General features: G+C 44.6%; 3 protein-coding genes, 1 long non-coding RNA gene and 1 pseudogene across 4 annotated transcripts; 1 reads left to right on the top strand and 4 right to left on the bottom strand.

Annotated features, from left to right (window-relative positions):
* Nucleotides 1–303: 303 nt before the first annotated feature.
* Nucleotides 304–1,352, top strand: LOC104584047 (putative F-box/LRR-repeat protein 22). The gene is made up of 2 exons (XM_010238157.3): nt 304–747; nt 828–1,352. The coding sequence occupies exons 1-2, from the start codon at nt 338–340 to the stop codon at nt 1,186–1,188; spliced, it is 771 nt and encodes a 256-aa protein (XP_010236459.1). The 5' UTR covers nt 304–337; the 3' UTR covers nt 1,189–1,352.
* Nucleotides 1,353–5,841: 4,489 nt separating this feature from the next.
* LOC100842559 lies at nt 5,842–8,623 on the bottom strand (annotated as a pseudogene).
* Nucleotides 8,624–9,818: 1,195 nt separating this feature from the next.
* Nucleotides 9,819–11,556, bottom strand: LOC104583564. Its single transcript, XR_731398.3, has 6 exons — nt 11,442–11,556; nt 11,220–11,304; nt 10,722–10,881; nt 10,358–10,637; nt 10,171–10,270; nt 9,819–10,064 (listed from the first exon to the last, which is right to left on the bottom strand). It is a non-coding gene; the product is annotated as an uncharacterized LOC104583564 (long non-coding RNA).
* Nucleotides 11,557–13,711: 2,155 nt separating this feature from the next.
* On the bottom strand, nt 13,712–14,197 carry LOC104584048. The gene has a single exon (XM_010238158.1). It carries the CDS (start codon nt 14,195–14,197, stop codon nt 13,712–13,714), a length of 486 nt encoding a protein of 161 aa, XP_010236460.1.
* A 524-nt stretch (nt 14,198–14,721) lies between these two features.
* Nucleotides 14,722–15,054, bottom strand: LOC104584049 (ATP-dependent DNA helicase pif1-like). Its single transcript, XM_010238159.1, has one exon. The coding sequence runs from the start codon at nt 15,052–15,054 to the stop codon at nt 14,722–14,724; it is 333 nt and encodes a 110-aa protein (XP_010236461.1).
* Nucleotides 15,055–15,517: the final 463 nt, after the last annotated feature.

The following is a 15,517-nucleotide window of genomic DNA, read 5'->3' on the forward strand; positions in this document are numbered from 1 at the left end:
TTCGAACAGAACTTTTGATGATATCATTTTTTTTTCTTTATTGCATACATGCATGTGCTCTAATTTTTGCTCGAGAAGCCTGGTTGCATGTGCAATGAGAAAGGAGAGATGGGCCGGTGCGGTAGTTAAATTTTTTTTATTTCAAACGATCCTTGCCGTAGTTGATACAGTCCAGCCCATAACATAAACGAAAAAGATGATAGGAATAAGGCAGGCCCGATAAGCAATGGCCCATATGGCCATATCACTTGTCCAGTACGTATCTCAGTTATCGAAAGGGCCGTATATATAAGGCCATCGCCGACCTAATTGCATCACTTACGAAACAAGATCAAAGATGGGAACAAGGTCCAAGAGGAAAAGGAAGGCCCCAACAGCCGCCGATCAGGAGCCCACGCCTCCTCCTCCCCGCCGCCGCCGCCGCCGCCGCAACGACGTAGCCCATCCTCCTTCGCCGGCGGAGCCGAGGGACTGGGCGGCGCTGCCCCATGACGTCCTGTGCGCCATCCTCAGCCGGGTTCCGCAAATCGACATCCTCCGCGGCGCGGGGCTCGCGTGCGCGTCCTGGCGGCACGCGGCCGCCCACGAGCCCCAGATCTGGCGCCACATCGACCTCGCCGGCAGCCGCAAATCCGCTCTGAGGGCATGGCGGGCGTTGGCGCGCGCCGCCGTGGACCGCAGCGCCGGCCGCTGCGAGTCCTTCCGCGGCCCCGTCGACGGCAATCTCCTCCTCTACCTCTCCGACAGGTAATTAATTGATTCAAAGCTGCGAATCAATCTAATTAAGGTCTAATCCTGACTGCTCGCCGGCCGGCCGGCTGTTGCAGGTCGCCGTCGCTGAGGAGCCTGCACATCACGAGATGGTCCAAGTACACGTGTGATGAAGATCGCGAAGACTTCGCGCTCTTCGCGCGGGTGGTCGAGAAGCTCCCTCTGCTGGAGCAGCTCGTGCACAAGGGCCGCGGCGGCGTCTTCGGCAAAGAACAGATCGGCGCCCTCCTCCAACACTGCCCGCGTCTCCGGCTGCTCGACGCCGGCGGCTGTAGGGCCTCCAGAGCGATTGGCAAAAGGTTTGTGGAGAGGTGCAAGGGCAGGATCAAGGAACTCCGGATGCCGCGGTTTGGTGGCGGCCGCTGCGGGTGCTGCACCAGACATGCGCAAAGATATGCCGATGAACATGATGAATGATCGGTTAATTAGTTTGTCCATTAATTCCCCTCTTATTGCCATAGAAATCCTCTTTCCGTTTTATGCTTGATATATGAATCAAACCTTGTACTTACTTGCTCCGTCTAACAAAGGATGTCTCAATTTTGACTAAATTTGAATGCATTTATACACTAAGTTATGTCTGGATACATTGAAATTTTAACAAATTTAAAACATTTTTTGTTGGACAGAAGAGTAGAAAAATATATGAACTTATAGCATGAAATTAGTTTCAGTATAGTGTTTGTATTTCTTTTGAAGAAGCACCTGTATCGATCGATGACTGTTGCTAGCACGGCACCTAATTTGGTTCAACAAATCCTGCACAATATACCATCTCCAAACGGACCCACTTTCTGGCAAACTATAAACTTTATAAAATTAAAGCCCACTAAATATAGTTAATTTAGCAAGCCGCACATGGAGCCTGTCCACATCAGCATCCCATCTTCTAATTTCCTTCACGTCAGCCTGGCCGCTCAATCTCCGCGATGTGCCAGCTGCCGAGCGCCATGCCACCCGCTGATTCGGCCTAGCCTTCACGAGAAAGATCGAGGAGGGAGGGGCCATCCTCGCCGCCCGCCGATTCAGCCTCCTCGGGAGAGATCGAGGAGGGAGGGGCGCCACCAACGTGGAAGAGGAGGGAGGGCAGCCGCCGCACTAGGAGCTCTGGGTGGCGCCGTCGGGATGCCACGGACGTACTACTACTGCTAGCTTCCGCCACACTGGAAAGGGAGGAAGGCTGTCTCACGGAAATAGGAGGAGGGTTGGGGCTGGAGGCAGCAGGGTCACGACGAGCAGGAGCCAGGCGCGTTTGGCGGGATCGAGCAAAGCAGCAGGTATGGATGGCACCTGCCGGGTTCACGGCCGAGTCAGGCCATACCAGACCCGGACCCGGCCGCCCGCCCCGTGACCCGGACCCGGTGTCGGGTCTAAAAATTTCTCAGACCCGGACCCGAGACGGGTCTCGGGTACCCGCGGGTAAACATGACCCGCGGGGCTGAGGGACGGCGCACGCGCGACGCAGAGCGACGGCGGCGGCGAGCGCGCGAGGTGAGGGCGGCAGTGGCCGGCGCGCGAGGCGAAGCGACGGGCACGGCGGGCGCTAGGCGGAGCGACGGGCGGCCGCGGGAGCGCGAGGCGGGGCGACGGAAGCGGCGGCAGGGGCGCAGGGCGGCGTGGCGGCGGGGCCCGTGGTGGCGTGGGAGGAGCCGAGGAGGAGTGCCGAGTGGAGGAGTTCGGTTCGATGGCGTACTGGCGTGCCGAGTGGAGGAGTTAGGTTAGGGTTTTCACACGAATTGGGCCTCCCGATCAGAACTGGGCTGGACCGTCGGATTTGACTGGGCTGGATGCATATACTGACATGTGGGGTCTCTATTACGAACCGGGTTTACGGGTTTCCGGGTGTGGGTTCTGCTCTCCCAGACCCGGACCCACCAGACCCGACGGGTCTAGGATTTCCTCCGTTTGCAGACCCGCGGGTTTTAATTTTTTCCAGACCCGCATCTAATCGGGTCTAGACCCGTCAGGTAATCGGGTTTCGGGTACCCATTGCCATCCGTAGCAGCAGGGATGCGAGGAAGAGGAGCAGCAAGTGCGCAGGCAGTGGAGAGGAGCATCGTGTGCGCAGAGCTGCTAGAAAATTGTTTCGATGCATTGCCTTTTTGTGGATTGTTTCTAACAAAGGCCTTTTTTATGTGTATTCACTATTCATGCTAAACGAACTGTGTTAGTCCATTGCCGCTAGATTTTACATGCTATATCAAATTTGGTATTGCGCATTGGTATATCTTCGTGGATGGTAACTGTGATTAATTATATGTAGATGGCGGCCGTTAAAAATATAGTAGCTGTTAAAATGGTAGTTAAAGGATGTTATTAAAAGCAGGAGAGAGAGATAATATACACAAATGCATATAGACAAGGCGCTGAAAATTTGAAAGATGTTGAGGAATATTTTTAGACCTTCTCCTATATCTTCGTATCGATAACAAGATATACACAATCTATCGAAGATGCTCTAAGCAACCAAACTTTGTTAAGAAAAATAAGCCAGTAAAAAATGTTGCCTCGACTAGCACATCACCCGAAGGACCTGGTGCCACTCTCTCCATCATGTTGTCGGCGTCTGTTTTCTTTTTTTTTTCCAATTTGAACTCATTACATATGCATATGGACCACATGGTGCACATGGTCCCATTGATTTTCATTACATGCAGATCCCTTCTTTCATTGTCTGCGATATTGGTGTGTGAATAAATTGATCAATAGGGCGCATGTCCATTATGCAGCAAACATTGCTAAGAATCCATGTTATTTGTTTCCATTTTAATGATTTTCTTTGGAAGGTATACTTTCTCAGGTGTTTTCGCATGTACATACACCAATAGCATATCGTTAACGCTTAGTTGGTTACTCATGTTACTTTGACTAGAAAGGAAAGCAACATTCAAATTTAGTCTCACTTTTATCTATGCAACTACACGGGGCTTCCAGCCTGCGGCAATGTGCGGGGAATCCACTAGTTCCAAATAATACCAAATAACCACACAGGCAATAGTCAGAATAAACAATTTAATTTACTCTACTTATAACGCTTTAAAGCTACTTCTCAAACATTTTAGAAATATATAGGTACGGGGAAGCAGCGCGTACGATAGCAAGCAGTGGCCAGCGGTGTTTTTTTTTTTACCGTGATCAATGGGTCGTTAGTTTACAATACATGCATCTCACGTGATTAGCTTGTAGTATCAATCATGCATGCACGGCATGGAGTTAAAATGTTCTAACTTTTAAACCATGTATCTGATTTATGATCCGTCTTGACGGTTAGTTTTGTTTCAACGAGATCTTCGAAACTAAATCCCCACGTTGGTATCTTCTGATGACTTTTTTTATCCTAAAAGTTACAATCTAATAATATACTCTGTTAGTAACAAATTGCCATGCGGTAACTTCATAGGCTTATAACCGTGGTAACTTATTACAAAATAAGATGGTAACTTAACAAAAGGGACACAACTTTTGTATGTTCCCACAACGTTTTCCGCCTTAAAAATTACCATCCAATAATATATTAAGTTGCCACTTGTAGTAACAAATTACCAGATGGTAACTTCATACAAAATACGGTGGTGATTTGCATATCATAGTTGCCATCCAATAATATATGAAGTCGCCATGTGATAACTTATTTCGAAATAAGATGATAACGTGTGCATTATCTTCCGGTAACAAAAGTGTCATGATTTTTGTGTCTCGGCAGCATTATTCCGCTTCAAAATTTCTAGCCAATAATATATGGGATTCCGGTAATGTATCAAGTTGCCACTTGTTAGTAACAGATTAGCATATGGTTACTTCATATAAAATACGGTGACGATTTGTGTATTATAGTTGGCGTCCAGTAATATATTAAGTTGCCACCATGGTAGTAGTAAGTTGCCATGTGATAACTTCTTGAAAAGTAAGATGATAACTTGTGCATTGTCGTCCGGTAACCAAAGGGTTAAAATTTAATTTTGTCGGATCATATCCCAGTGAGATTTAGTTTCCAAGACCTCATTGATACAAAACCATATGTGAACATTGAATGAGGAGCAAAAAAAAAGATTTGATCTAAAAAACATTTTGAATCTTTAAAATCAACTAGTACTCTCTCTTTTTTTGCGAAGAGGAACACCGGTCTATTAATAATCATCAACAGCAGTTCAAGGAACCCTAAAAGTAATAAAAAAAATACAAATAGGTCTTTGGACCACATAGCAATGGCAACAAGCACTAGAACGAGCCGGCGGGCCACCGTCCTTGTCCCTCCATCACAGTTGTCGGGCAGAGTTTGCCAAAAGAGAGCTTGTCGTAGTAGACGGTTGGGTAGTCGTCGTGCTAAGGCCCCATAGAGATGTTAGGTTATATTTGAAACAATGTTGGAGGGCACAACTATGCAGATTCTGGCATGTGATCTGAAGTAAATTAATGTAATATACTTGTCATGTTAATTAATGTAAGAGCTAATTACATCTTGATATGCTCTTGTGCTAATTTATTCCATTTTTTGGTCGTCCTTTGCAAAATTGATTTATTGTATGATGATTATTAAGGTTGCACTATTTATTTCACTACTGACGACGAGAAACATATAGAGGCAAGGATACCGACAAAGAGTTTAGAGTCCAACTATTATTTGTCGGATAGGGAGGACTGATTATGTCCATAACACTTGGCTATGCCGTCACCTAACCGGACATCTTCTTGCAATGGTCGTGCTACAGAATGGGTTGCGAATAGAAAAAAATGGGAGGGTGGGAAGATCTGCTTTTTATGACGTGCAAGTGAAGAAATATCTACCGGGTTTGATTTTCACTCGACATACTTTCATTGGCCATATTTATGAAATAAAATAACCATGTCGTTCAAATGTTTACACATATATTTCTTATCGTCGCAACGGCACTCCACTAGTATTATGTACCAGTATATCGGACGAGCCTCCTGCCTCCCTGGTTGAAACCCTAAATCAAGCATCAGCGGTGCCCTATTATTATTAAACACAAAAAGGAGAGCGGCCGCGGCGAAAAAAGACGAGGTGATCGAGTACGCCTATGTTGTAAGGTAAGTTTGCACTAAAACAACGACAAGAACAACGACAAGTATTTAGGAACGGAGGGAGTACTAAGGTACTAATATTTAAAGACTTTCGATTTGGTAATGGACATGCACAAAGACCAGAACATAGACCAGTGAAGTTGGTAAGCAGCAATCAATCTTCCAGCAAAAGATGACAATCCAGCAGTCAGTAGTCGTCATCGAACAGATCCATCATAGTAACTGGCCTCCCAAGGTAGACGCCATCAAGGTAGCGATGAGGATCACAGTAATCATCATACTCATCTGAGTCCAGAATGTAGTCAGGCCCACCATAAAAGCATTCATCACTGTCGGACTGGATGCCTAAATCATAGCCTGACCAAACAGGGGCCTGAACCTGAAAATCATAGTCATCCGTTGAATCGTAGGGAAGCCTCAGTGCCTTGATATGGCTACACTTTGCTAGCAGCGTGGCTTCCATGTTAACATTGAAGCAATGACGGATGTCAGGGGACTCTAGGTGGGGACAGTTGTCAAGGATCGTTGTCAATCCAGCATTGGTGATATTATTGGCAAAGAGCTGCAGAGAACGTAGCTCATGCATAGTTGCAATTCCCTGGGCTTCCTCATCCTTGTTGTACACATCCTCACTTCCTTCAAAACTGTAGTTATCCTCACTTTCTTCGAAACTGAAGAAGCACTGGTTGCTCAGTCTGAAGCGCCTCAGCTGCGGACATGCGATACCAACAACCTCAAAGACATGATTGCCACTTATATTTGGACATAGTGAAAGCTCCAGCTCCTCAAGCAGAGGGAACTTCTTTATTGCCTCTGCAAATCCTTCAAGGACATGGTAACAGGAGATGAGGCAAAGACTCTTCAGAGATGGTGCCCTGCAAAGATAGTGCTGCAGTATTAATAATCATTCCTAAAATAAAGGCAGAAACATTCTGTATAAAAAGTAACTAGCATAGGTTCATGTTTTGATTAAACTTCATATAGTCCTAGACCAGAGTATTTACAGATAACGGGAATTGGGCGTGTGAGGTCCGTCATTCTGAAGTGTTTTTCATTGTTTTACTTCACTTTCGGAAGAGGAACATCCATCCAACGGTCATAATTGTCTTGCCTGAAGAAGTGGATTTATAAGTTTCAACATTAGCATCGATAACAACTACAGTAACAAATTTGTCCAGTTCCATTGTGCTACATGGTAATGCTTCTAATATGAAAAGCTTTTGAATAAGACAAGCATATTCCTTTGTCTTAAAGAGTGACAGTTATTATGTTAACTGCCGTAATATTATTCATCCCATATCAATCCATAAGCCGTTACAAATAATTTCAGCAGCACATGCCCTGCCAGGTGCATACTGCATAGTATTACTGTTAAATGCTAGGGTTAGAGAAATCAGACGAGCAAGGATTAAACCTTGGACTTATCTTCCTTCAACATTTACTACATTTTCAGGAAAGTAATCACAGAAATGTCAACGTGATAGCTTTAATACCTGACAGCAATTGCGTAAGTGCACACGCTTGTGCACTTTGTTTGTCACCTTTCAGTTTTAATAGAAAGAAGTGTAGAGGAATTACTCCTCTTACCTGAATCTAACAACGAGAGTAATCACTACTAGAAGTTGCAAGAATTCTTACTTAAAACATTTGATGGTGCCACAAGAAGAAATGTAATTTGCCCAAAACATCATACAAATGACAGTATTGAACACCGTTTCTATGCTGGTGTATCTTAACAACTCGGCAGCAGAGAAGCTGAAACTTGTCACCGCGAGAAATACTGTCCAAACTAGAGTACTATTAGAAGCATGACACACAAACTTAGACTGGGCTTCTTACGATATTGGTTTCATGGTTTGGCAAACCCGCCCACGTGCTGCGATATACTCCCTCCGTTACATAAAGATTGGCACGGCTTTGTACTAGAGCTAGTTCAAAGCCGTGCCGGAGTAATTAGCTATATAATCCATAACACTGAACGAAAGCAACACATACATCGGCCTACATCCAGACTTCGAGTGCCAAATCAAGCACAAAGCCATCAGTTTAAACCTTGTGTTAATCAACCAAATCAATTAGAGCCAACCAATTTTGCCAAACAAATCAGAATTAGAGCCAACCAGAAGCCCTAGAATCGGCTGAGGGGAGGGGCAGCTCACCGGTCGCCAAGGAAGTGAAGCAAATCCTCGTCGGCGGCGTATTCGCCCCAGAACGCCTCGCACTGGCCGGCGCTGCGGCGGACGGCAACCTGCGCCATCCCGAGAGGTTGAGCTCGTGCTCCAGGTCCGCGTGGCCTCGCATGTCGATGCGGCGCCAGAGCTCGGGCACGTCGCGCGCGGCGGAGCGCCAGGAGCGGCACACCTGCCCCGCGCCCATCAGGATCTCGATGTGGTCGAGCTTGTGGAGGAGGGCCGTGAGGATGTCCATCGGCAGCTCCGCCCAGTCCCGCGCCTCCACTGCCGCAGGCGCCACCACTGTCGCAGGCGCTGGCCCCTTGCGGCCACGACGGCCGCGACGCCGGCCAGAGGAGGAGGAGGAGGAGGAGGAGGCGAGCATGGCGCGGTGGGCCTGGGCCCCGGGAGGGCTAGGGTTTTGGACAGCCGGGCGCTGGGCGGGGTAGAGGTTGTGGTGTACGGCCGACGGCGAGTCCAAGGGCAGATCAACCTCATCACTCGCGACCTCCGCCAATTCCGGTGCCAACGACGGGGCCTTGTTGCGGCCGCGGCGGCGAGAGGAGGAGGACGACGAAGGCATTGCGTCGGGATTGGGATTTGGGAGGAGAAAAGAGGGAAATGGAGGCTTTGTAGTCCTCGCTTGTCGCGCACTATCTGAAGGGCAACTCCAGCCGGGCAAACCAAACCGGGTATTTTTTGCGTCCGGTTTGGTCAGTTTGGGTGACCTGACGGACAGAAAAACGCCCCAGTCCGCTTTCGTCGTTTGGGTCGGGCGTGCGTCCAGTGGAAGACGCATATCTAATAATAAACTAGTAAGGTGTGCATGCGCTGTCACGGAACTACGTACATTGCTGAAAAATCATAACACCTATTCTCATATTTGATTGTTACCAAAGCTATTTATTTTATTTATATAATCCCTGGTGAGCTATCTAACACAAAGCAACAAAAAGTAATAAACAGACTCTTAAAATAAAGCTCATGTCCATTTGCAATTAGACTCACAACGAAAAGTTTCAAAAAAATCTTATCGTTACTCACAAGGAACACAACTATTCAGATCACAAAATAACATAACTTGTGATAAAGTAGAATTACGACATTTTCATCCATAACAGCGACAGCATTTTCCAATCCACCATAACATGATTTAGGCCGCAAGTAGTGCTAAGAGGCCATAATAACAAAATAAAAACATGTAAACATTGAAAGGTGGTTTCAAAAGGTTCATTTTCATCGATGCACACAAAGCTGGTGTGTTTTGTGTTTGTCCCCTAAGGCTTCAACTTCTTGCTTCTTCTAGCATCCTTGGTTCAAAAGGTGACTACAAAAGGCTCCTTCCACTGTTTGTGCTGACTTAAAGTAGATCAACTAAGGTCATTGTTGATCCTACAAAATACACAGATTTAGTCAAGATATTTTAACAATATCCAAATAAGAGTAAGCATCACAAGTCATCACCTCTTCTTCATCTGACCTGCAACATCAACATCTGGACCAAAGTGCACCCTACTGAAGGTAGTAGTATGCTGACATTGCTCTAGTTAAGTAACAACAATCACATATTAGAGAAATCCATTAGTTATATGGTACATACATTTAATTTGTACCCAGCCAAATCCACGGCCATTCAATCTACTTTCAGACCTGTGCATGTTCTAATTGTGGTGAATTTTGAATCTATCCTCTAGCATTAATCTCAATGTACCATGCCAACATTTGACTCAGTTTCTTTAGTGAAATAATTTGTTTTGATACAGAACGCCACACTTATTTATTGGCACTGCTTTATGAATTTAAATATTTTTCCAGGTGGTGCTAGTATCTCGCTAACATTTATTGCATCGGAAAGGACAATTCCTGGGTAAATAATGTTCAAAGATTTATGGTGATAAGCTATCAATCTATCCTTACGAACTGAAGCTGCAAACAACCACTAACATATCATACTTACCAACATGCTTTACTCTCAGCATGGTAACAATAGCAATTGTACACTCCTCAGCACTTCTTGCCCAAGCACGAGTGTGGCCACTTTCCATTTTGTCCTTCACACGTATGTTCACAAAATTAAACCTATAGATGCACAAAATAGTTTAGCCAAGACATAGAATAATTCTATATTAATTATGGAATAATTCAAGATTCATGAATACAAATATAAACAACTAAGCACACATACTTGTCATCCATCAAAAGAAGATTCCTAAATGGGATTCGCCTATTATAGATGCCATCCGCAAAGGCCACTGAGCTTACATACAAAACCATTCCAATGACATCTAACATGGGATAGACAGAAAAGAGGTCTAAGAACATTTTTTGTTTCTTACAAATACACTAAATCAGTAGTAAAGTACACAACTTACAAACATAGATGTCATTATAAAGAGTGGATGGGAAAATCCGATCACATGGAAGGAAGGGAGGAAAGAAAGGGATTGTCCCTTCACCCATGTTTCTCATCTCAAACACTTGAGTGACGGAAGTGAAACGACATTCATAAGGATTATCAGCAAACATTCGTCGTTGCATACTTGAAATTGGTTCAACAGACATCATCGACACATAATAGGCTATGCCTTCTTTAAGCAATAGATCTAAACGATCAACTTGATCATCATATATGGTGGCAGCCATCTTTGTGCCCTATCGGAACGGAAAAAAAACTTACATAATGCATGATCTATAAATATACAACAACTCATAAGTGCAAATATGTGCACACATTACCTCTGCATCCAACAGAACAAAGTTGACCCTCTTCCTACCATGTCCAATTCTCTCAACATGAAACTTATGGTATACTCGGAGACATAAACTTCATCTGGTGCCATGATGGACATCCTTCAGAGTTGGGATACGTGGTGCACAAACTCTTTGGCGCTTCATGCTAAAAAAACACAAGCAATGAAAATGCTGAGTCCATATATGATCAGGCAATACCAAGCATGGGAAGGACAGGAAGATAAAACACATAAAAGTTTAGCAGGTAACTTTCCATGGAAAAATTTCATGCATCACATGGTAAAATTAAACCTGACTACAAACACCATGAGTTATACTATGCAGAGCTCTTCAAGAGATCACATTTGAAAAAGATAAGAATCATCTGATAGACAATGAAGTTTTCAGATAATAGCATGCATCTATGAAATGTAATTCATTGTTATACTGCTACAAATCAGGAATGAATATGCCGATGCTACAGAAAAGGTGAGAGGAGATGACCTGTTATTTGGTGATGGTGCTGCAGTGCAATGGAGAGAGACACTCTACTTCGGTGGTGCTTGTGCACCTGAGGAGGAAAGTGCTCCTGAGGAAAGGAAGGCAGAGGTTAGCACCATTTATATAGAAGGGTGAATGTGAAGATTGGAGCGTGCTAATGGCATGGTTCAGGGAGAGAAGATGTAGACTGAGCAGAAGCAAAAGATATGGTTAAAATAGACTTACCAGCTAGCAGGAGCAGCTTTCCCATCCGCAGACTACTGCCTAGCTAGGTCGATTCATCCTGAGTGATTGGTGCTCTGCCCCTGCAAGGAGAGAACAGCATATTGGAAGGGAGCACATACATTGACAGGTCGAAGTTGTTGACAGTTCCCATAAAGAGATAGATAGGGGGGAGACAGATTGGGGAGGGGAGCCAGAGCAGAACCAGATCTTCAATTGGACACCGGAGAGAGAGAGAAAGGGGCTGGGGAGAGACTGAGGGGATCTATTTAGATTTAGAACTGGCTCAGGAGAGAGAGAGAGAGAGAGAGAGAAGAGAGAGAGAGAGGGACTTACTTGGATTATATAACATCGAGAGAGAGAGAGAGAGAGAGAGAGATTTTGATATTTTGGTTCCATCGAAGTCACTTTCACTGTACTGAAGTTTAAAAACAATTGTAAGAAGGGTTATAAAATATTCTATTTGGATTGGGAACTTGGGCCTACATAAAGTTAATCGATTGCAAACATGGGGAAATGGTGAAACAAAAGAAAGGGCAAAGCAATACCAGGTCAAACCAGACTGTAACATAGCTATAGCCTATAGGGACTCTTTCTTTTTTCGAATGGAAAACATAGCTATAGGCATTCAAGTACATTGTGTCAGCAACATCTATATACATGCCAAACCTTTTATTTTTGTACCAACTTTTTTTGCAGAATAGGTAAAGACACTAATACCAAAATAAGAATGTTGTGTTTTTGGTTTCATGCCAATGTGTTTTTGGCCAGTAGCACCACAAAGACTACACGCTATCTAAGTAATAGTAGAACTAAAATTAGCAAAACAGAGGAGGGGACTGTAGGTAGATAACCAGAGGCCTGCTAAAAGCTCAAAGATAATTGATTGCATGCCTAGGGAAGGGGTGAATGAAAGACCATGAAAGAGAGAGGAAGTGACTGAGACATGTCATATTGTAGGCATTTATTTATTTATTATTGAAACAGCAAACATAGCTATGCATTCAAGTACATTGTGTTACCAACATTTAGGTTCATATCCAGCAATGTGATAGTGCATTTTTTGCTTGTATAATGGCACTGCAACTGTGCAACTGCACAAGCATTTGTAATCTAATACAGTACACAATACGACAGGCAACATTAAAGGTCCAGAAGAAACAAAGTTTTGGAACAGCCAGCAGCTCATAGGAAATCGACATTGATCTTAATTAAGATAAACTAACAACACAAACATTGGAGAAATTGATTGAATGAAAGAACTAATAGCAGGCAAGGAAAAATCATTACGTTTCCATGATCTGCACCCTCTCTTTGTGCATATAGCAGATCCATAAGGTGGCTTTTCTTACCTGCCTCATGTACAAACTCAAGTCGCCGGGCAATCAACTCACTACTTGACCCCATTCTTCCAACAGCCAGGAATATGTAATTCTCCTGAAAGTCAGATGCATTCTCTGTATTTATTAGAAATCAACTCAATGTATTTTACAATCCAAATTAAAATTGACAAAAGAATCGCAACGTGTCATAGGAAAAATAATTGGACAACTCAAAACAAGTCAGCAGGACATGAATTATCAAACGATAGTTTGATCGGACCAAAAATAGAAAGAGCCAAACTCACTTTCGCATATACAAGTGAATGGACATAGCTCCTCCTGGAATATCAACCGCAGTCCAAAACAGAGGAACTCCTTAATTGGAAGTACAGAGTTCGATGACCTCTAGCACATTCTGGTGTCCCTCATGAATGCTCCTGTGAAACAGATACCATGCTCTGCTTTTAGAAAATGACGGACTGGAACTTACAAGATGAGTTGAATGAACAAGCTTCTCTAGAGATGAGAGAGGAGAAAATAACTGCAAGGTAAAGTTCAGTTCATGTGTCTTCTAAATCTTCTAAAGATAGCAAAGTACACAACAAAATTTAAAGGCTAGCATAACATGTTTTTGTCACTTTTGTTCAGTTCATATATCTCTATTATGCTTTTGTTCTGTACATATCTCTCATTCCACCAAAACACTACAAAATCTGAAAGCACATAGAAATATAATAGCACATTCGATCATTACTGCCATAAAGAGATTATTGAGCCAGGGACTGAGCAAGCTCCCAATTAATAGGATAAAAAAAACAGGTCGTTAAGAACATGACACATTACGGAAAATGTACATCAAAATCGAGCTCCCTTGTACATATATGAGTAAAAAGTATGTACAACTGCTTGTGGCCTTCTACATGGTAACCTTTTTACCATTGTCTCAAATGTCTACATTGTGAGAACTTCCCTATACACTATGTTTCGCGTAATTGTCCCTTGAGACTTGGCTGACTTGGACAGCAAATCGTTGCCCTTTTTGCCATTTCCAGCGGTGTCTAGGATCTTTCGAGTTTCTGTTCCTCTAGACTTTCCAGATTTGGATCGGACATCCCTGTCGCAATTAGAGATGGCTAATATCTTTATATTTCTTCTAGCGGTGGCTCTAGACAGTGCGACGTACAACTGGCCGTGGGAGAAAACAGGATCAGGCAGGTAAACACCAACATTAGGAATGGTCTGCCCTTGTGCCTTGTTGATTGTCATAGCAAAACTTAGCCTTATTGGAAATTGCTTCCTCTTAAACCGAAAAGGGAACATCTCATCATCGGAGGGGCACAAGGGTATACGAGGGAGGAACACCCTCTTTCCAGCATGTTGTCCTAGCACAATCTCAGCATCGATAGCGTTTTTTTGAAACCCCCGAACAACCAACATTGTTCCGTTGCATAGTCCATTAGCAGGGTCGATGTTCCGCAGAAGTATAACTGGACAGTTAATCTTCAGCTTTAGAACATGTGGAGGAAGCCCATTTGGAGTGGTGAGTTGAGAAATTCAGAGGGGTAGTAGTTGTGGGGATCATCCTTCGCCCGATCAAAGCTGTGATATACCATCTCTTGACCTTGGAAACGCTCTATCATCCTCAAGTTTATCATGTCGACATTTTCATTCTTGGTCGATAGAATTGCTCGAGATGTGATGTAAATCGGGTCGGTCAGGTTCTCATCTAGACAAGGAAAGACATGTTCAATTAGCTGGTCAGCATCCTTCCCAGTACACGGCACACAAATTTCTTGAGGCAGGCAAATGTTGCTGTCCTCGTCTGTCTCCTCGGTGCCATTCCCGACACGTAGCAAGAAATCTGCAAACCACTCATCGTTCTGTGCCCTCATGTTACGAATGAGCTTGAGTTGTCGCATGCTTTCCCATAGGTATGACATGCGCAAAGTCGCATCGGTAATCTAGGGCCTCGTCCCCTTCCGGACAACTGGGAGGACCTGCCTAAAGTCCCCACCAAACACAACGGTCTTCCCCCCAAATGGCAGGTCATGTCGGCCCATTATATCCCGCATGCTATTGTCGAGTGCCTCAACTGCCTGGCGCTTTGTCATGGAGGCCTCGTCCCATATTATGAGAGATGCCATGCGAAGGAGCTTGGCCGTCCCACTCTGCTTCGTAAAGCTACATGTTGCGCCTTCGTCAATGTTGAGCGGGATCTTAAACCTTGAGTGTGCGGTCCTGCCTCCAGGCATGATAGACGCTGCAACTCCTGATGTCGCAGTTGCCACGGCCATCTTGCCCTCGCTACGAACCTTCCCAAGTAATGCTTTATATAAAAAATTCTTCCCAGTGCCTCCCGGGCCATCTACAAAGAAGACACCTTCATTGCCACTATCGATGGCGGATAATATCTCATCATAGGCGGATTTTTGCTCGAGGTTAAGGGAGGATGCTAGAGAAGCGTGCTTAATGTCTACCTTGATTGAGGACTCCTCAATGATCTCTCTACCCTCGCCACCGATAGTGTCATGCGACTCATCAATGTTGGGGCAAAGGGAACAATGTTCTGTCTTTTCCCATCGATTGCAGCATGTTCCTGATGTCTAGCAACACCTTCTGCTCCACTATGTGTGGGTGAAGCGACCGCCCCCTTACTAGGGTTCGATCTCTGTGCTTATTTGTGCTAGTCCCTGGATCGACTAACTAGCACACACAGTTCAAGATGTAGTACCAAGATACAAAGGTCAAAAGTACTTT

The sequence above is a fragment of the Brachypodium distachyon genome, chromosome 3 (assembly GCF_000005505.3).
Source record: "Brachypodium distachyon strain Bd21 chromosome 3, Brachypodium_distachyon_v3.0, whole genome shotgun sequence".
NCBI lineage: Eukaryota > Viridiplantae > Streptophyta > Magnoliopsida > Poales > Poaceae > Brachypodium > Brachypodium distachyon.

What these genes read in the sequence shown, in the direction of transcription:
- LOC104584047 (XM_010238157.3), top strand. Translation starts at nt 338, where the DNA reads ATGGGAACAAGGTCCAAGAGGAAAAGGAAGGCCCCAACAGCCGCCGAT. An exon ending in CTCCTCTACCTCTCCGACAG is followed by an intron (nt 748 to 827) that starts GTAATTAATTGA and finishes CGGCTGTTGCAG; the next exon opens with GTCGCCGTCGCTGAGGAGCC.
- LOC104584048 (XM_010238158.1), bottom strand. Translation starts at nt 14,197, where the DNA reads ATGTTGGTTGTTCGGGGGTTTCAAAAAAACGCTATCGATGCTGAGATT.
- LOC104584049 (XM_010238159.1), bottom strand. Translation starts at nt 15,054, where the DNA reads ATGGCCGTGGCAACTGCGACATCAGGAGTTGCAGCGTCTATCATGCCT.